The sequence below is a fragment of the Pygoscelis adeliae genome, unplaced genomic scaffold (assembly GCF_000699105.1).
Source record: "Pygoscelis adeliae isolate BGI_AS28 unplaced genomic scaffold, ASM69910v1 Scaffold174, whole genome shotgun sequence".
NCBI classification, from domain to species: domain Eukaryota; kingdom Metazoa; phylum Chordata; class Aves; order Sphenisciformes; family Spheniscidae; genus Pygoscelis; species Pygoscelis adeliae.
In genome coordinates, this window is record NW_008824676.1 from 6,671,709 (window position 1) to 6,694,267 (window position 22,559).

General features: G+C 36.6%; 1 protein-coding gene across 1 annotated transcript in view; it reads right to left on the bottom strand.

The window, feature by feature from the left end:
- ANGPT1 (angiopoietin 1) overlaps positions 1-22,559 on the bottom strand; it is a 184,093-nt gene that overhangs the window by 68,335 nt on the left and 93,199 nt on the right. Inside the window, exons 4-5 of the mRNA XM_009323104.1 lie at positions 18,189-18,421; positions 376-503 (exon numbers count right to left, since the gene is read on the bottom strand). Coding sequence (XP_009321379.1) covers positions 376-503; positions 18,189-18,421 — 361 coding nt within the window. The remainder of the gene's footprint in view (positions 1-375; positions 504-18,188; positions 18,422-22,559) is intronic.

A 22,559-nucleotide genomic window follows, 5' to 3' on the forward strand; every position in this document is an offset into this window, starting at 1 on the left:
TATCAGATAACCCCCATCAGCTTCCTCATTATAACACTTTATTAATTCTCTTCTAAACTTTATCACAGATTTATTTGCAACCATAGTCTGATTCAACTGAACTTGCTAAGTGGAAGGAAGTGAGTCAACTACTGAATGTATGTTGGAACTTAGGAAGGATACTCTGTCAGCAAGAAAGAATAATGTCTGGAATAAGGCAGTTTATAATTTTCTTCATTCTATTGTATTTTTTTCAAGACTGAATATAGCCCAGGTTATTTATATCCATATGACATTTTGCAGAATGAGAACTTCAATAAAGGCTCCAAATGCTCCTTTAAGGTCAGAGCAACATCATATTAACAAATAAGAAAATAAAACAAATATTTACTTTACCTTTTTAGGATCTGACACATTGTTAATATAAATAGTGTAGACCCCACTTTTGTTAAAACCAGATTGGTATACATCTGCACAGTCTCTGAAAGGCTTTTCTTCCTCCTTTTTTGCATTCTTTAGTAAAACTGCAAACCAAAAAAACACGATAAGTTACAACAGCAATCTTAAGCATTCTGTATCAAGGAAGTCCACTTTTGCACATTGTATTCCTTTTAAACATGCACAGTAACAACTGTGCTATGGTCCTTACACAGTTAGTGCATTTGGTAAATTCTATTAAAGAACTAGTATGAAACTTTCAGACAGATAGCAGAGTAGGCACCAGCAGAAGTAAATCATGATGCAAATAGCTAAACAGAGCATCCTGTCTACTGAGAGGTGAACACAGCACATTCCTTCTGAGCGCAAAGGTCTGTGCAGCTGCAGGTGTTGCCCCTGACTCAAGCTGTATCTGGGAGGTTGCCAAAGAATGCCCCAGAGATGGCACATGGAGGTGGACAAGCTTGTTCAGTGTTGTGATCTGAGACAGATGCTCACCTGAGACAGCAATGCAGAAACCCTGAAGGAAAGAGCTTGTGCCCTTCCTCCATGAGGTAGTGCCTTTTGAGCAGCCTAGGGACTTGGGGCAAGGGAGCTCTTTGTCTAAGTTTCTTTTTTGGCAGATAATTGTTTCATTATTTTCATATCTACATACATAAAAGTTGCTAGATACAATTATTGGAGAAAAGAAGAAAAATCAGTGCTACTGAAGTTAGTTGTTTGAAGTCATGATTTATTGAATTTATTTTTGGCTCAGAACAGGAAAACAATTAATGTCAGAACACCAGTGCAGATCTTGATCCTGTATATTGCAGACAGACCACATATGTGAGTCTGAGCTGAGAAATCAGGAGGGCAAGATGTTTGATGATCCCAATCTTGAACAACCAGGAGATTCCCTGTAGAAGGAGTAACATCTGAGAACGTTCCTTCACTTTCACAAAAAAAAGTAGTGTGACCCCACACGATACTGAAGGATATGATTTCATTCCAACAACACATACTTTAGGCACATCAGTATTCCCATGGAAATCCATCAGTCTACTCAGATTCTTAAAGTTAAACATGTCCTTAAGTGCTGTGCAGGGTCTGGGCCAGCACTTCATTAATCCCTACAATAAGGAAACAATATTTAAGTCCTCCAGACACACTCATTGTCTGGTGACAGACACATCTTTTTCATTTTTGGCTTGATAATGTGAGTTATAGGTGCAAAAGGGACTACGCCTTATTCACTCTCAATGAAGTGGCCTGTGCTGCAAAGCTGGTGTTTAATGACAATGGTGTGTAAAAAAGCAACGGCCTTGCACAGTATGTGAGACTATCCAGGCCATAAGATAGTATGGAATAATGCCAAGGATTTGTAGCTTCATGTACTATCTCCCCTTTGAACACTTTAAAGTGGTATTTTAGGATGGCAAATTCTGGCCTGATCAATTGGCTTTAATACCATTTCACAGATGGGGAAATTGAGAAAGGTTAAATGTTTTACCTCAGTGATTTTGTGAAAAGTTGAAAATAGAAAAATAGTGAGAAATCCAATGCTGAACTGTAAGACTATCCTGCTCTCTAGATAAGCATTTGTCCTGGTTTTGGCTGGGACAGAGTTAATTTTCTTCCAAGTAGCTGGTACAGTGCTGTGGTTTGGATTTAGGATAAGAACAATGTTGATAACACACCGATGTTTTAGTTGTTGCTAAGCAGTGCTTACACTAGTCAAGGACTTCTCAACTTCCGTGCTCTACCGACTGAGAAGGCTGGAGGTGCACAAGAAGCTGGGAGGGGGCACAGCCAGGACAGCTGACCCCAACTGGCTAAAGGGACCTTCCATACCATGTGATGTCATGCTAAGTATATAAACTGGGGAAAGCTGGCAAGGGGGGGCCACTGCTCGGGGACTGGCTGGGCATCGGTTGGTGGGTGGTGAGCAATTGCACTGTGCATTACTTGCTTTGTATATTCTTCTTCTTATTATTACTATTATTATTATTACTAGGAGTTTATTTTATTTCAATTATTAAACTGTCTTTATCTCAACCCGCAAGTTTTCTCACTTTTACCCTTCTGATTCTCTCCCCCATCCCACCGGGGGTCGGGGGGGAGTGAGCAAGCAGCTGTGTGGTGCTCAGTTGCCAACTGAGGTTAAACCACGACAGCATTTTACACACGTCATATTCTTTTTTCCCTTTTATGTGTTTTATTTTATTCTTTTAAAATTTGATTTTAACAAACAAAACCGCCTTCTCCCTTTCCATGTATTTGCTCCATACTTATTATTTTTATCCAACACCATCAATAAAAATAAAAATAAAACCTGACTCATATACTTGTGTATGATCTTCAATTGGAAAATCAATGGCTTTGAAACTTGGCCATATTTGGAAAAGGTAGTGCTGGCAATGCAGTAGATGACACATTTCCCCATGAGATGGCAGGGAATAAGGTCCTCAGCAAGGTACACATCAACAGTGCACTCTCAAAGGTGTCATTTTTTAGATAAGACATAGAACTGAGGCCTTCACGATTTGTGTTAATTAAAGATTTCATGGTACTTTCCTGCAAGCAGATGGTGTTAGTATCAGTGGCCAAAGTCCAACTTGAATAATTACTTGGGGCTGGAGCCAAAGCCTAGAGGTGTTAAAGCAAAGCCTCTCATTGATTTCAGGGGGCTTTAGATTAGATCCATTCTTCCTGGCCTGAATTTCTCTAATACTGTCATTTCAACTGCAGACATCAGTCTCTCTTGTCTAAAAAATGTATTTAGTTGTGCAGAGCAGCGTGTTCATTTCCTTGAGTCTTAAAGGACTTATATTTTAATATCTGTATGTAGAGAGATTAGCTTACCTCTATTTAACCATTCTACACACATTGAAAACCACTTGGAAATAACTACTTAAGAGTCAATCAAGGAAATTTGAATTTGGTTCCTTTTTAACTGAAAGTTAGACAAAAAAATCATATATCCTGAAGTTCATATTATTTAAATTTTAAACAAGGTAAGATTTTAATTTCAGAATAATTAGAATTAGATTTGAAAATAATTTTCTAAGGCGATGGTTCTCTAGGAAGCATACTTAGAAATAAATATTTTTCCTCATTCTTAAAGAGTAGAAAAAACACAATAAAACTCCTGCTGATGTAAGAGATGAAAGACACATAGATGCCACCGATATGCCCAGTTCTTTCTGTCCTTCCTCTCAGTATCAGACAGCTGAAATACCTGAGATCACAGACAGCATATGTGTTAATTTCCTATAGACTAAGCAACCCAATACCCTTCTTTTGCAGCAGTGGGTTTTATTCAGTGAACCACTGTAGCCAGGAGAAGATGGCTTTCCTTGGGTGCCTCTCATCCCTCTCTCAGGAGTTGGCGCTTCCACTGGAAGGAAAGCTCAGCTCTTTGTGAAGGAGCTGAACTATTACAGATTGCAGCACAGTACATTAAGCATGACCAGCACAAAGTTCAGTTTTTCTTAATACATCAGACTGTAATTTGCAAGAACAGCCCAAAGTTATCAGAAAATTAATACTCAGGAATGTTACTGGTAATATTCTTTTAGGGTAAAATATGTTTTTTCTATGGCTTGCTGTTGTTTTTTTAACTTAATATTCCATACAATTTCCAAACCACTTCTACCTACTATAGCTCCAGACTGTTTTTTCTATAACATTACATAGACCTTGAATCCTTTATACATCAAGTGAAGTTCCTGTATGATACATTGGCTCACATATGGTAGATGTGTAAATAAATTTAAAAAAAAGTAACAAGGCTCAAATAAAGTAGTTCTAAAACAAAATACGTAGCCATTACATTTCTTTGTTCAGCTTCAAGATCTTAATTGACTTTACACAGATTTCTAATGTTAGTTTAGCTATTTTCAAATACAATACTTACGCCAAAATTTTATGCACCTGAAGAAAAAGATAAGTCTATGTCAAGCAAAATACTATTATCATTTTTTTAAACCTCAATGCTTAGCCAAAATCTGGAGCCCTGGAGGGTTTTACTCATTGCCTTTCCTGCATGAATAAACTGGTGATGAAGTCATGCTGCTTTGAAGCAATGATGCCCATGTGGAAAATCCTGCTTTCCTGAACAGAAGGAGAATTAACAAGAGAAATAAGTTCTTCTTTCATTGCACTTCTGAAAGTCTTTTGGTTATTTTTTAGCCCAATAATGTTCTCCTTGGGCTATGCTACCTGTTGTTTCCCTACTTGATGAATTATTTCTTTCAGTTATCAGTCTTTCGTCGGTTTCTTTTCCTCGATGCCCTGAATGATGATCTGAGTCCACGCAATGCAGTAGGTACTGCCCATAACTGCCCAGAGCTCTGTCAGATGGCTGCTCCCATGTAGAGGCAACAGCCCTGCCAGTGCAACTGTTCTGTGGCCCATTGGAGGAACAGGAACGCAAATCAATGAGGTTTCTGCTAACCCAGAGGCTGTGAACTGCCAGGGCTGAGCAGCTGTTCTGCTGCTCCTCCTAACAGGGTATTAACCTTCAGTAGAAAGCTGGGGTCAGCACCTGAGGTTGTAGTCTCTTCAGTTTTCTTAGAAAGGGTTACTGGAGCTTGCACACGAGAGAGCTCAGACATGTAGGGCCTTTTCCCAAAACAATAGCCAAGGAAATCCCTTAACTGATTGCTAGTTGTGTGTGCCTCTGTGTAGGGTGAGACTATTTTTCTGCTATCAGTCATGAAAATAAGTCAATAGTAAATGAGTTTACTTGTTCCTAACAGCTACCACAAATGAAGGATGTCTGCTTTTCTGCCCGGGTTTAAAGAAATACAAACTGACTACTAAGAATAAATAGCTTCTGAAATATTTAGTAATCTGAAGTTCTCCTCTAGGAATACAAAATTTAAAACTTACAATATTTATCTTTTTTCCTAGCTGTATGAAAACTATCTAATCTTATCTCTACTAGAAAAAAAAATATACTTGATTTTTTAAATTGAGATTTCTGATTGTTTTGGGGAAAATGAAGTGGTTATCTCATTGCTTTTCAAGTCTCTGTCAGATATTTGGTGAATGAATAGTGCAGTTTGTCTGTAAACAATAAAGAATGTTAAACTGCAGTTCATTATGTTGACTGAACCAATAAAATCACATTCATATTTACTAAATTATTTAAGATCTGAACTGCCATATCTGTGAAATCATTTGAGACTGAGTTAATCATTAGCATCTTATGTCCTTTAGTGATACTGCCAGCAAATGGAAGGCAGCTGCTGGTTTTTTTGCATGATAGTGACTTATTTGGACAGATATGCAGAGATTTCTGTAGTGTCTTAGTGAATTATTATATTTTCATTGTTTTAATGTTTTATTTACGTGAATCTAATTTTCTTATAGGACTTAATAATCACTGTACATACCAAAATACACTAACAAATTCTTCATGCTTTCGAAGCCAGGAAGGAAAAGTCTCTCTCCATATCTTATTGGCCAACAGAATTGACCTAAATTTCAGCTGCTCTATCAAAACCATCTGAGGTGAAAATTTCTGGCCCCAGATGAGCAGCTTCTAAAAAATCAAAAAGGAGAAGGTTGTAAATTGGTGGATTTACCTACAGCTGTAGCATTCCAGGACAGGGTCATTCAAGGATTACCAAATGGCAGTTTCTGTCTAGATCCAGACTGCAAATAAATTTTGCCTTGATCTTGTCATGGTTCCAGACACAGGTGGGGAATCCTACATTTCTATAAAAGACCCTGTATCTCCGACCTCTTTCTCAGCCATTTGGGTGCAGCTGCTGTGCACCACCACAGTTCCAGTTATCACCATAACTGTGGCAAACAGCACCTGGCTCATGAAGAATCAAATCAGGAACTGTTTGCTAATGTTATCAAAAGGTTGTCAGTCAAATATCCCCAGTGAGGAGGCCTGGAACATGGCCCATATATGTATATATGTTCCCAGACTTAGCAGCAGGAACCACAAACATATCTGACAGAGAAAGGGTGAAGATTATTTTTGCTTTGAGGAGGAAAAATATGCAAAGGGTTACAGCCGCTCAGTTTTTGCTGACTTACAGCCAGAGGTATAGTCTGTTGTTTCAGTGGCCTGGTCTTGCATATACCAACCCCCACTTGAGAACAAACATTAAACTGCAACTTAATAGCTGGCTGTGATGTGCAACTATTTCCTGCAACAAGACAACCCTGTGACAACATAGTTGTGTTGCAAATGTTACACAAACCACAGGGAAAGCCACAAACCTGGAGGCCGACTTCAAGTTAGATATGGTCTCCAGATAACCACAGTGTTGCCTACAAACTCAAATTATAGCCATATAAGAGCACATTGGTGTCCTTGTCAAAAAGGACTTGAAAAGTGCATTTTCTGGATTCTAGTCTGTTCAGGTACATAATACATACTATGTGCTTTTCCTCTCCAAAAAGTATTTCTGGATTATTAAAGCTACCACCATCACCCAATATAGCCAATGTGAAAAAGAATTAGAAAATTACAATCCATTGAGAAGTATGAAATTAAAAACATATTGCAGTTACTTATTATTGATAAAACATCAGGAACTTTTTATGCATCTATCTAGTTAAGTAAAAGTTTAAAATGTGAACTTATATGCACTTAGTACTCAATTCTGAATTATTATAAAGACAAACTACCACTACCTGATTCAGAACTTTCTCCAATGTCAACTTTATTTCCTCCTGTATTAATACTATGTTTTATTTTCATCTCCACAAAGTCTGAATATCATCTTAAAAAAAAAAAAAGGGGGGGGGGATATCAAATGTATCTTCCTTGGATGCATTGAGCTGCCAGATGTGCTAATTAGGGTCTCTCTACTTTAGGGGTTTGCAATACTCTGCCCAGGCAAAATGGTGCTTAAGTACTTATTAAGGCTTCCTCCCACCCCACATCAACAAAGAAGAAAGAAAAATAAAAAAAAAAAAAAAAAAAGGGGGGGGGGGATATGGATATGAAAGCTGCTTCTGGATGTCTTGGAGTCCAGCAGTCTTCTCAGATAAGTAATTCTTTGTGCATGCTTGTGTACTAATGTTTGTTTATTAGGGAGGTGAGAGAAAGTTTAGGACTGGAGTTTGGACATATATTTTCCTTCCAGCAAAGTACACATTCACTAAAATGCTTTTCAACATAATATTTCTTTGTGAGATTGCTCTGAATCTGACAGAAAGAGCTGGCCAAAGGCAAACTGAAAAAAAAAAGTTCATTTTGACATGCTGGAATAAAATATTTCTGTTCTGGGAACTGTTGCTCCATAATGACGTTTATAGATTATAAATTTTCAGATTCTAGTTTATAAAACTTTATTGTCAAGGCTCCCATTAATCCCAAATGAAGTTATGAGAGTAGCTATAACAGGTTGCATTGCCACTCCAGCCTCTCCAGTGTCCCATCTCCAGCATCAGAGGCCCTAGAAGTCATGGGGCTTCCTCACCAGACTTGATCTTTTAACCCTCACTGCTCTTCTGTTTTCTTCTTTGCTTGTGCCCTCATAATTACTTATTTTCTCCTTATTTTCTTCTTCCTTTAGGCCTTTCCCTCCCCAGGAGTACCCTAAGGTTTTGCAAGGGCTGGGCTAACACTTGGCCCAAAAAAGAGTTTTCAGTAGGAACTGAAGCATCCAAAGCAGATTACTGGGCAGGCAAGCATATCCAGGAATTTACAGCATAGGCGCTTCCTCTGCCAGGTATAATATCTGTATATTTAATAGGCTTTGAAAGAATTTTCTTCCACGAATTTCTCCAGTTGCTTTTTTGAAGCCACATGAATTTTTATCATTCACAGTGTCCCATACCAAGGAACTCCATACATGTACCATGTGAGGGACAATCTCCAACTGTTAGCTTTTAACCAGTGTATTTCAGCTGGTGACCCTTCATTCTTAGCTGAAAGTCTCAGTAATTCTGCATCCATGCTCTACAAGCCACCTACGATTTCTACTGCATTCTCCTGCTACTATATTTTACACTGCCTGAAGTATCTCTGATATGCTTAATGAATGCTATTTCACATCTTTGATCATCTGTCTTTGTAGCTTTTTCCATCTTTTTTTGTTTTGGTTCTTTTTTCTTTTTTTAAGATGTGGGGTCCAATATTTTATAGAGATCATGAATTATACTGTGGTACAATTTTTTCTGATTTCCTTTCTGTTCATTTGTAATAATTTATAAAATACTATTTTCATTTCGACCATTAATAGGCAAGTAGCACCTCCTGTGTCTTTCATTCAAGATTTCCTTAGGAGTTTACCTTGAACTTACATGGGTATTTTAGAAGGTGGGAGAAAACAGAACTCTAGAATTCCTTCCTCAGGCAGTCTCATCTGCTGAATGATTAGAATGGAAAAAGCTGGCCTTCATATAAGTGTTCAGAGTTTATGGCAGTATAAGTAAATATATATATATACACACACACACACATTTTTAATGTCTAAAGGAGCATTTAGTCATAACCCAAAATCCAATGCAATGTCAGGGTGTCACTTAAAGGAGCAGTGCTGCTCCTCCCATTTCTGTGGGTTGTAGACTGTCTCCATAGCCACAGAATGAATCAGCTAATAGGAGATCTGCCAGAAAGTGTTTTGGTTTGGTGGGGGGGGGACAAAGGGGGTGGCAGGCTTGGGTTTTTTTTTTTGTTTGCTTGGTTGTTTTATTGTTGTTGTTGTTGTTTTGTTTCTTTGTTTGTTATACCGGTTTATTATTCCACTGGAGCAGCTCAATGATCTGATTCATCCTGTGACCCTAAAATCACTAGACTGGATGGAGAAGTGGAAGGATTTTGTTTCCAAGGAGCAATGACAAAAGCAAAAACAGCCCCTTTGCCATCAACCTCTAGCCCTTCATGGCTGCATGCATACCACTTACTGCATGTGGGAAGCCCGAATGGATGTGCAAACCTCTCTTAAGTACAATCCAGCATAACTACTATCCATGCTGAAATGCAGTTAGTAGGGCTACGACGATTCTACCAGCCTAGGAACTAGTCCAGCCTCAGATTCATTAGGAACACTAAGGTTCATTACATACAAGAATTTCAGATCCATATTTTTAAGGTGGGGAGGAAAGAGAAAAGGTGTAGCCAATTAGACGCCTCACATTAACATTTACAGAAATGCTTCAGCAGCTAACAGAATATTACTTTTCCCTCCCACAAACCCTCTAAGAGTCTGAAGTAAGAAAGGCAAACAATTGCATAGCAAGAGCACTCAAGCTATCCAACTACTTATTAAATAAATAATTTAAAGCAGAATTTCCCTCCTGTAGTGCTGCAGGAATTGACTCGGTCTTGGAAAACGATGTTAACGTAGTGAGCTTTCACCCTTTCCAGGGCATAATTATTTACTACCTAATAAATTATCAACAGTTATCAAGTTTGTTTCCCAATAAATCCAGCCTTAGTGACTGGTAACAACAATAATACTTCAATTCACTGTGCATTTGAAAGACATCACTTAGGAATACCATAAAGTGGTCCTCATTAGTGAGCTGAAATAGAATGCCTTATGGCCCATTTACAAAGAGATAAAGACACTTAATTATCCAGCTGCAATATAGTTCCTTAATAGTTTCTGTCTGAGACAGCAATTTTGTGAGTAACCAGCCATTCACTGAGAGTGAGAACTAAATAATTCTTTCACAAACTCCTACGAGAGAGATTAAGCCACTGGCTTTGTTTAATATTTCTAGTGTCCATATTTCTTTAATTGATTTATATTTTTCCACACAGGCACCCTAATGTGCATTTAGTGTTTTCAGCTGAAGAATGGTATGCATACAAAGAAATTTTTCACTAACAAGCCATTTGGGTGACACCGGCAGTGTTGTTAGTTGGTTTATATGTGCTGTTATCCCCTGTAATACCTTTGGTGTGAGTGAATAATACCATTTTCACAAAGCAGAGTGAAGATGGATTTGGCACTGACATATACTCCATGAATGAGGGTGGGTAATTGATTTCAATATTAACAATCAAGAATTTAAATGTAAAAATATGTACTTAAAGTATTTATTTTTCAGTACTAATAAGCATTGACCTCCTGCTGTGACCATCAACAAGTTAATAGGGATAAAATATGGGAATGCCCAATTCTGTTTTGAAGAGCTGAAATATTTTCCCACTAACATAAATGTCAAATGCTGCACATTCAAATTTACTTATTTCAGTACTGAATCTCTATTAAACCAAAGTCTGGCTTGATCCTACCTCATACACTTTGTTGCATTTTATTATACAACATAACTTGGAAATTAAGGTTTCCTTGCCTGAGCAAGGTATGAAAATACTTTTGTTTTTAAATCATGATGATTTGGAATTAATATTGTTCTTTATTTAGCTTTAGAATACAAGAATATAAAATTAATCTGTCCCAATGTAGATACTGATCATATAAATAGCAGCACTAATATCATCACCCTTTAACAGATAATATGGAGAAAAAAGGTACTTGCAGATGCAATTCACCTCATCCTAAGACAGGTCACTTGACAAAAATGCCTTTGTTGACCCTAAAGGAAGTCCAGACCAAGACTCTACATCTACACTGTAAATGTTAGGTGAGTCAGGTGAGGCTGACCCCCAAAAACTCTTACTTGAGCTTTCTGAGCATCTCTGAAAAATGCATATCAATATAGAAAGTCTCCAAGGGAAACAGGAAGTCTATAGCACCTGAACAGAATAAACAAGAAACATGAAATAAAGCCGGTGCTGATGTGTATGTTTAACTGAACATCACAACTGTACAAAGACAACACGGCCTCTGACTGCAGCCCTGTGGCGCTTTCCACCTCAGTGGGTCCATGTGCTCAATTGGATCCAGCTACACTAAGGGTAAGGGGACCCCTCTTCCATGACACTAAGTGCAAAATAAAGATTCAATTTTTCCCCAGCTTTCAAAATATAAATAAAGGCAGATCAAAAAGTGGAATGCATCTTTATAATGGTGAGCTTTGTGAATTGCAGGTAGACATTTTCTGATAGTGGTCTTCTGATCTCTTTTTAAACTAAAGGTATATCTGTTATTGCTTTAAGATGTCTTAAAGAAATGAAACTGCTTGCTCATAAAATTTCTAAAGCAGAAGGAAGTAGAGAGAAACAGAGCAAATGGATGTTTTATGTATTCTCAAACATACATACTGTCAACCTTAGCTGAAGCTATTTGCTTTGATACCTTTGGGGATCAAAGTAGGACTTCATGACAGAAATAAGTGTGGAATACCAGATTACTTCAGTGCATTAAATGAGGTTTTGTTTAAAGCTCTGTTGTGGTCACTCTAACTTTGTCAAGTCTCTGTTTTTTAATTAATTCTTGATTAATATTAAGAAAAATAACCTTAATACAAAAATTGGAATTCATAGATGAAAAGCATCATGTTTTGTTATTACATTGCAGTATGTTATAACATATTGGTAATAAAAATGTGATTTCAGGTATAAGAAAAAAATGTCTGTCACTTTATTTATACATTCTTTTCTTATAATCATGTTTCAAGCATGCTCCTGATCCACCTCAGACCTGCAGCTTGCAGCCAAAGTCGGTCAGAAACTTCTGTGCATCAAGCAAAACTATTTTTGTTTGCTTCTATGCTTCAGAAGAAAAATAATGAAGTGACTGATATGCCATACTCTAGGTTTCCGCCTCACTAGTTATGTCTCATCATGTTGAAAAAAACCTTAGCAATGTCAAGGATGAGGTACAAAGAGGAGGCAAGTGCTTAAGGAATGAAAAGATACTGTTAGGGAAATGGTAACAGGCAAAACATGCTGTTACCTCAAAATATATCTCAGATGAGTACCAATATTATTCTTTCTGTGCACAGAAGAAAAATGACCAAGAACTGTATCATACAACCTTAATCTTCTACACTGTTGTCTAAAATCAATTAGATTTATATACCCTTGTTATTGTTTTCCAATATATGGCTGGATCAATATAATATAGAAAATTTGTCTTGCTGAACACAGTCCAAACATTAAGATTTAAAATTACCTTTCAGAACACCTGAATCTGTTATTCTATCCTGGGATTCCCGCTGGGATTTTATTTTTTTTTAAATACTAGCTTGTATTATACAAGGTGTCTTTGAAGTCTTTCTAATTAAGTAGGCCGGCATCACTGCTGGGGTAATTCTGCTTATGTCAATGGAGTTTGCCCTGTGCCTGTAACCTTCGGGTCATTTCTTTGAAGTTCTCATTCTATTCTCACTCTCTTCATTTCCACATAAATTTTAACATCATAACAACGGTGGTCTAAGAATTGGAATAGACTAGTTACTGTTTAATGTTTTGAATAAATTAATTGCTATGCCTTTAAAAAGCATGAATTCCATTAAAATAATTTTTTGGACATATTTACTTTTCCTGCCTAATTTTCTAAAATATGAAAACTACCCATAACCCAGGAGATTTGTACCTTTTCAGAAATGCCAGGCCCACTAACCACGTTATTTATTTCATGAACTCAATAGGCACTTCTGGGGAGGTAAATTCCTAACATGTATGTGTATTATTTTGAGAATTAAGCTTAGCTTCTTGTCAGCATTCAAGAGGAAGCTAATGCTTCATTTCTTTCCTACTAGGAGGTCACAAAACCAGACATTCATGACAAAACTTTCTCTACTGTTCCGTTAGTCCTCTGAAGTATACAAAATTAGACCAAACATTTTAACAAGGTATGTTATTAAGCAGTCTGACAGACGACATAAAAAACAGGAAAAGGAAAATAAGTTTATGTTTAAATATACTTTCCAACTGAATTTTTACATTCCCTTATCCTGTGGGTAGGAGTACTTGGGCAGGTATCCTAAGTTATGCAAATTAATGTTAACACAATTGACACTCTAGATCTATTTTCTTCTACCGGAAAAAAAAAAAAAGGACAATGTATTTGCAAATATACGTGAGTTTTGACTGGGCACATTTTGTGACGTTTGGCTTGAAACATAATTTCCCACTGGACCAATACAATTTCTGAATTACTTGGTTTGGACTTGTATACACTTCTTTGATGATGATATTATCTATTACTTAACATAAATTGTAGCGTATTCCTTGTATTTTTCTTTTTGAGTAATATTTGTGTGACTCTCTACTTAGCACTACATACCCTTTTCATAAGTAATTTTTCTGATGTGGAAGCTTAAAAGTCTGTCACTAAACTAGTTACTGTGTTACAGATGTATTGTTTGACAGTGACAGCAATGTGCCAAAATGCTTTATCCATCCTCAGACAAATAATATTCAAAGTATTATGAGGAATGAACAGTTTAAAGAAAACAATAATCACAAAATCTTTGATGACTTTTGCAAAGAATGACACGATTTCTGTCCAACTCTTATCTTCTACAGGTGAAGGACTTCTACAGTCTTGGAGATAGTTGTGCAATATCTCTACGGTGATTAATTAAGACTTCACCTCGATGTTTCTATTTCTCTGTCTTTTGTTGGGAAAAAGTAAAAGTTTCAGGCATTTATCTATACTTGAATTTGGAGATTACTTAATCTTTAAAAAGTTACCTTAAATTTTCACCATAATGAACAATCACTTCAATTGGAAGGCTAGTGTCTGAAAGTGCTGCTTTTTCAGAAATTCTATTTTAGAAATTTATTGGCAGCCACTACCAAGATTGTTGCCCCTGCCTGAAAAATACATAAACAGTTTGACAACTCTATTTAGCCATAGACACAGGCCAAAATGGAGACATGTGAGTCCCCATAGTATCCTGCATATATTTGACTCTCTGTAGGCTTTGTGACCTATTAGAGTGTCTATTTTAAGGATTACATGCAACTGAAATCCTAGAATCGCTCACACTGGGACAGAGGTAGGTGGTATTGTGGAAACCAAACTGACAAACAATTCCAGGTTTTACAGGTGGCCCCCATCCCAAAATTGGTCTGTACCAAAACTGACACTGACAGTGGGATCTGGATTTTGTATTTAGGTCCATCTACATTTTAAAAATTTATCCTTTGTGTGGCTTTTACTTTTTTCTCTCTTCCTCATTTGCCTTTATATCCTTCAGAAATTCTCTTAAAGTTTGTCTAGCCACAGTGGAAGTACCAAAGCAGATTTCTTCGGGTTGTCATCCAGTACTAGGGACTATGTTAGCTAAGCTTCTCAGAGTCTAAAACTAAATAAAAGCAGTTTCTGTTCAGCCCTGTATCTCTACACTGTTCAGCTATATTATTCACAGGCTCCTAGCAGGCAAACTTCTGAAAGTTTCCCAACTTATTTAAATTAATCTAAAAAGAAATCTTCTGATATGATTATGTCATTACTGGAGAAAATTTATCTCATGTTTTGTAATCAAAAAACATCAGCTATCATCAGCTTGGTTTCAGATGAAGTTGTTTTATTATTATTTTATAAAAAATAGTTTTAAAATTACTAATTTCAGTTTCAGGAATTGGAAAATCTGGAATACTATGATTTATGCAAGGAAGAACATAATTTTCTTCTCTGTGACTTATCTTGGGGGAGATTTTTAGGTTTCTTGATACTGATAATAGTTTTTTAAAATATATACACATACATGTAATATAAAATATATCTACTTACATTTTAAATTTATGGTTGAAAATCCAACAAAGGTACTTAAAGCCATTCTCAAAATACCACAGGGTTTAGACTTTGCAATTCGTCTCAACTCTTGTGTTCATTCTCAGGAAGTTGCTCATCTTTGACAATCTGGCCTTCTAGACTTGATGCCTCGCTTAGTTTGTGCTTTCTTTCGAAGTTGAGTGTCCCTAGTTAAAAGCCTGAACTTTTTAAGGGGACCCATCCTTTGCTAGCTCTTCAGCTTTCTAATAATTCAAAAATCTTTATCAATCTCAATGATATCTAGCAACCTTAACTTAATCAAGTACAGTCTTTTATCAGTGGAAAATATCTCTCAATGTTACTGGCTGTAACCTACCATTAGTTATTTTGTATGCTTCCATAATGGCATCCCACATACCTTCTTTCCCATCTAATAGCTCTGTATGTTACAGCTCTCTCTCCTCATATGGAAATCGTTCCAGGTCTTTAATTATTTCCATTGTCCTATTCTTTTCTGGATCATTTCCACTTCTGCTATATCCCTTATGAAATTAGATGACTGAGATTTACCAAAGTATAAGACAGAAGTGGTGTTACTGACTTATGTATCACATTTTGTTATTCTCTATCTCCAAATAAACACCAGTTCTCACAGCATATTTTATGTTCTAAACATTAGTGCACACATAAAGACTTGTGTAAGACAATCTAAACTTTGTATTTTTGTCTGAATTTAGAGCAGCTCCAGTTGTACTTCCTAGCATGCATATTTTTCCATCTTAAACATATATTTGCACAGACTGAAGCTGGTATTATTTTTTGGTACAACCAAATGCTTTAGTATTCAGCCTTCATTAGAGTGGTCTTGTGCTCCAGGGTAATATTATTATTTTAACTTAAACTGTCTGGCTCCTTTTTCAGCTATGAATATTCTTACCAAAAGTGTTGGTCAGCTAGACTTAAACAGACAGTAAGTGGAAACATTTCTGCAATTATTTCTCTTTAAATTATTCTCTTTAAATAAAAAAGGTATCCAAGGAAAATTCTAACCATGTTAATACACAAAAGGTAACGGAGTCCAAAATCAAGGGTTTGAGTTAGGCTATTAGAATTATATTAGGCATTTAACTTTGCTGAGTATCTTTTACTTCCACAGTTCCTCAGAAGTAAAAATACTGCTGAAAATTCAGGTTTTCAGGCACCTGAATTTGTACCCAGGAGTCCAATTTTAAACATTCACTTCTGTAATCCTCACTCAAAGTTTTTATAAGAAGCAGCTGAGGAAACCAAGTTTAGGAAAAATGTTGGTTTGTTTGGTTTTTTTCTTTGAATCAAATTCAAAATTATTAGATAATCTGTTTCTAACCTTAAAAAGAGCTTGCAGTATATCTCTGTATGAGAATAATATATCTTTCATTTTGATATTAATTTTAAAGTACTCCTGAGCTCTATTAGAACACTCTGAACACAGCTTTGCCAGGTTTCTTTGCCAAAAGACCATAAAACATAATAAAGGATTTGCATTGCATCACAATGTTTCTCTATTGATATGAGAACAGCCTACTATGAAGGATGTTATTTAATTCAAAATGCTGGGGAACAGTATAACAGAATAAGCAGAAGGGAAAATTTAGAATGAACATGGGGGGGGGGGGGAAATTTAAAAAAAAAAAAGTAGTTTATCAACACAGGCCTAAGCATGCAACACTTCCAAAGGAAGAGATGTAATCCTCGTCACTGGAACAGTTCAGACTTAAGCCACACAAGTTGCATGGGAATATATAGCAGAGAGCAAACCCACACTGCCTTGAGCTGAATAGTTTGAATGATCTAATATGTCCTACCTCTTAAACAGAGTACTGAATAACGATGCAGGTGACAAGGTTTTGATTGGGAGGGTGGGGTTGTTGTTTGGGCATTTTGTTTGTTTTTTGCTTTTTGTTTTTTAGATAATTTATGGCGCTTAGAGCTCTAGAATTACAATGAGCAAATACATTGGACTCTTTGGACTGCTGGTACTTAACCTCGCATAGGCCTCTTTCATCCATGCTTCCACGCTCACTGAATGACTAGCACAATTCACACATCTAGAGTTTCTAAGTTTACCCTGTACCCTTTCTCAGAAGGGTTTTGATGGTTTCTTCCCAGATGGATATTATTTTCTTTCCTCAACTTTATTTCCCCCAGTATTTTTAACCCTCTGCGTGCCATACCAGACACAGCTGTTAATCCCCTTTTAGCTGTTATTCTTAGCATACGCCTTTTCTCTCATATTCTCCCTTACGTTTCTTCTTCCCTTTCTTCTGTATGGCTTTGCCTTGTTTTTCGTAGTTACTAATTTGTTCTTTCCAGTGCCCCATTTCCATCCTTTACAGTGGTCTCCATTCTTCACCCATCTCCCTTGACTAGTTCTGATGAAAGGAATTTCTTTCCAGAGACATTCTGCAGTGTCTTTAGCATTTGAAAATTGAAATCCTACCTGAATTTCTTTCTCAGTCTCTGTGAGAAACCTGTTTACTAAGAAAGGCAGACTTGAGGAGAATTGTCCTAGAGCCTTTGTCAACCCCTTCTTTCAAAAGATGTTATTTCTGTTTTTTGTGTTTGTAGTGTGCCTAATTCACCCAGAAACAAACAAACAAAATCCAGCAAGGCAGAAGGAAGAAAAATGATCCTTTATTATAAATAAAATCTCATTCAAGAGAAGATATTAATCTTTTGGATGTCTACAGCACCATAAGTGCCTACATCCAAGTTCATCAACATTATAACCCACATATATGTATAAAGTTCTGGGTTACTTTGCTTTGTTTAGTACCCTGTTCTCTCCATTGATTGTAAAGGAAGTCTAGAGAAAATTAGAGATAGGCATCCATAAAATTAACATCCACGATTGGTTGGATTACTCCCAGCACAATGAAAGAGATGCTCAGAGGAACAAATCAGTATTGCTAATGTGAAATCAATGGAATTATGGCCTACAACAGCTATGGTCAAGGTATAACAACTCGATATTAAATTCAAAAAATCAAAAATGGCCATTAGTACAAGCGTTGGCCTCAGCACTGTCTGAACCTTGCTTGATTTGTGGGTTCTCATCAGCTCTTTTGTCCTCAATTATAATGTCCTTTTCTTTCTTGGAATAAGCTCATTAAGTTCTGCCTTTCCAAAAATTCAGGACTTCCTTCAGAAAAAATTTCCCAGTACTTCTAATGTTTTGTAATGCTACTTTCTTACCTCCTTCCTTGGAACACAGGGTGATCAGAGTGTGAACTGTATCCATCAGTTCAAGCTGCTGTTTCTGCAGGACACTGTTATTGCTTGTTGCCTTGTTTAACTGCTTCTCTAGTTCCTGGATTACGTAGCTTTGTCGTGTGACCAAGCTTTGCAGGTTCTCTTTTTCTTCCTTCAAAGTGTCCAGCTCCTCTTTATGCCTTTCTTCCATTTCTAAAATTCTGTGCTCAAGTAAACTAAAATGAAATAAAACAATTAGTAGATATTATTTCATGCCAACATATTTATTAATACAGAAAACAGAACTATTTTATTTTTCACCATAGGATTCAGTACATAAATCATTTATTCTAAAAATGTCTTCTAATTCAGCCCCTTGATTTCCTCTATCAAGCAGCCAAATAAAATGGCTCTCTAAGGTTCTGTGTTGTGATGTTTGCATGCTGTAGTGCTTAGAGCAAAGTGCATGGAACTGTATATCTAGTTGTTACATCCAAGTGCACAAGCATAGGGCCAGTAACACATTTCTATATAGAAGTTCAGGGAGAAAAGCCTAAGGTAGGCAAAGGAGGGAGAAGAGCAGGGCATTGAAAAGGACATCGTTGGTAGTGTGGATGGGTCAACATGATAAGAGACAAAAATCAGGGGTAAACTAAGGAAGAGTTTGTGAAGGGCCTTACCACTGAATGGAAGATAAGCATTAGGAGCTATGGAGTACGATCAAGGGATATGGAACCTGCAATAAAAGTACCATTTGATGTGGTCTGTGAAGCTGGGAAAGGAATTGTGCACCAGATGAGTGATATCTGCTTTCACATTAAGAATAGTACTGTTCCCCCAAAAGATAAATCAGAAGTTTGCATTTTAAGGTAGGATTCCTTTGTTTTCCTTGAGTCCACATAGATATTCCCCCCCGCCTTTTCTGGTTCCACAAAAGGCTCCTCAGACAGAAAACTGTTGGGCATCCTACTATGTGACCTGCTTACATCCATTTTTATAAACAATTTTACACATGTATGGAAACACTTTCTCCTAACACATATTCTTTTTCTAGTACCCTCTCTGTCCTGTCGGAAGTGTACAATTTACAAAGATCAAAGGCACGTCAGACTATATCTAGAAGAATAGAGGAGTTGTAGACATAAAGGACAGCTAATATCTGTCAACAGTGAACAAGCACTCTTTTCAGGCCAGTGCTTTGATGCTGTGGTGGGAGTTTAGCAGAAAGATTTTATTAATATTAAAGAAGGAAATTAATTCAATCCCTGTGCTACTTTCTGTTCAGTAATTCTACTGTATACACCAAAAGAGGTGTTTCTCATGCCCATAAACAAACTGGTGGTTACAAACTTGCCAACAAACTGCTTCCTGTTCAAGTCAGTCTTAGGTTTTATTTATTTGCACTCTCCCCCCACCTTTGTTTTTACTTCTGGATAATAGATCAGTGGCAAAATGCCTGCATAATTTCAGGTCATTTAACCTAACTGAAGAATGTAATAAAATCCATATGGAGTTGTTTCTACTAGATATCACGGAGCCTTAATATGAGCTGTTACAAATGATAACAATGCAAAGATTAAATTCAGGCCCTGGATTTGCTGTACAAGCTAGAGTAATATAAAACTTTTTTTCTTTTTTTTTTTTTTTTAAATAAAGAAACCAAGCAGCAAACCTCTTTTTCTGAAATGTTATAAATGTGGGACTTACAAAGATACTGAAGAAAATATACTTTGTAATATCAACATATTCTGTCCTGTGAAACCAGAAGGATCTGGGTAAAGAGGGGAAAAAAGAAAAGATGGGAAGGGAAAACACTTCTTCGTGGGGTCCCAAACGCAAAGGGGAACATGATATCTCATTCTAAAAGGCTCATTAATTAGTAACGAAAGCATAACAAGATTCAGTGGACTGGAATCAGATGATAGAAAGTTTCAATCTGAAACAAAGTACGGATTTTGAAGCCAAAGAAAATAAATTATTTTAACACCTTATCAGACCTGTAATGGATTTTTTTCATCACTTGAACTCTAACATTAAACACGATGCCTTTATGCTCTAGACTCATATGGATTTTTTTGCGAATAGTTACATGGAAGTCTTTGAGCTTTGTTATGCAGAAGGAAAGACTAATTAGTTTAGTTAGGCAGAAGTGGTTCTGCCTAACTGAAAATGTTCTGATGGAACTGGGTTTAGTCATAAAATACTGTTAAACAAAATTTAAAAAAAATGTTCTATGTGAATTTTATCAGTTCTGTCCACTTTTTCATGGAAATTATTGAAATGCTCATTTTGACTCTAGATTTTAACTTTTCTGATAGACTATAAGTTATATCAATGCACTTTGGATAGGAACAAGGTGGGCCTTGGGCACAGTCTGTGATAGAATGGGCGCTAGGTGTGGCCACATCCCAGTCTGACATCTTACAGTCTATTGAAAATGTTGTGTATTGCCAATGTAAGAGAAGATGCCATTCTTGAAACCAGAATATTGCTTTATAGTTAAATGGTAAGTAAAGACAAAAAAAGTTCCCTTTATATTTGTCCATATCCTAATACAGTACAGGGCATTTCCCTAATTCCACAGCGTCCTATCTGCATGTCCACATTTAAATGATTTCCATACCTGAATGATTTCATGCAAAAGAAAGAACCTTTGACAGCCACAATTTGTGCATTGCATTATTTGTTTCCCACCGTAGCCTAAGACCATAGTAAATGAACCCATGGTGATGACAGTCTTATTTGTAGCAACGCTGGCCATGTCAAGCAAGAAGGAAGAATGTTTAGAGCTTCCCAGTTTGGCATCTACAGAGACAGACAGCAAGCAGATGTTTTACAGCTTTAGTAATAATACATCCTAATATTTATGAGTAGTGTGTCAACATGTGGTAGAAAGATGGGAGTGTCACAGCACTTGGTTCCTTTACAGTTTTCTATGTAGATTAAAAGTCCTGTTATTATAAACTGCAAAACTAAGCTATTTTAAGGAATGCATATGCATTTCTGCAATGATCTTTCTATATCCATAAATCTACAACACATAAGAATAAGTCCTGAGGATAGGACCACTCCCTGTATTCCTGGGAGAAATCCAAAACAGTCATTGTGTTTTACTAAGAATTGATGAGAAACCTTTGGTCAAAGCTCCAAATGAACAAAAGCAATAACTTCACATAGATTGGGAATTTCTGCACTGGCCTGTTCCAAAAGGAAGAAAACCTTAAACGGCATGAGAAAAGCTGCTGTTATGGCCTTTGACTCCAATGTGGCCAGAATTTTTCACTTGTATTGTTACATTCATATTTATTATAGCTCATTTAAATAAAAAAAAAAAAAGTGCTAGAAACCTCATCAAAAAATCTTGAAACAGATTGAAAGCAATTACAAAGACATTTAGATTTTTTTTTTTTTTAAGACTTGTGAGACCACTCTGTTCTCTCTTTTTTCCTTGTGACATCAGACAATTTTTAATAGACAAATACCATGGAGAAATAACTTTTCTGAGTGCTTGATAAAGATATTTTCTCAGTTTTTTAAAGAGGCATTATGAAGACAGAGTTAAAATGAAAATATTTCTACTAGTTTTCATTAATGAGTATTGCTGACATAAAATATTAAAGAAAACAAAAGGAAGGCTGTCTCTATACCAATTAATCCAACAATCTGTAAAGGTTGATTGAAATTGTTATATAACATTCTTTTATAACACTTTCCAGTAAAATGTTATGGGCATGATGTAACGACTGGCTCTTTTTTGCAGTAAGTTTACTGTATACGTTTCCTATACATTTGAAATTCCTAAACATTTCCTCTATGTTTGAAATTCCTATATGTTGGAAAATATTACTGACCTAAACAGATGAAGCGGTCATGGGAACTACAATACTCACAATAAAAATAAATCACCATTCACTAGAACCATCATATATATACATATATATACACACACACACATACACATATGTATATGTGAGCTGAAGGAGGAAGTGGAAAGGCTAAGGAAATTCCTATATGTTGGAAAATATTACTGACCTAAACAGATGAAGCGGTCATGGGAACTACAATACTCACAATAAAAATAAATCACCATTCACTAGAACCATCATATATATACATATATATACACACACACACATACACATATGTATATGTGAGCTGAAGGAGGAAGTGGAAAGGCTAAGGAGTATCCAGGAGTGTGAGAGGGAGATAGATTGGTGGAGCCACACCCTACCATCCCTGAGGCAAAGGCAGCAGATGGAGGCTCCACGAGAAGCAGAGGATCTCCTGCCTTCTTGCCACCAGGTAGAAAGAGGGGACCTAAGCGACAGACAGGAATGGAAACAGGTCCCTGCTCGGGGTGCCAGGCGAACCCCC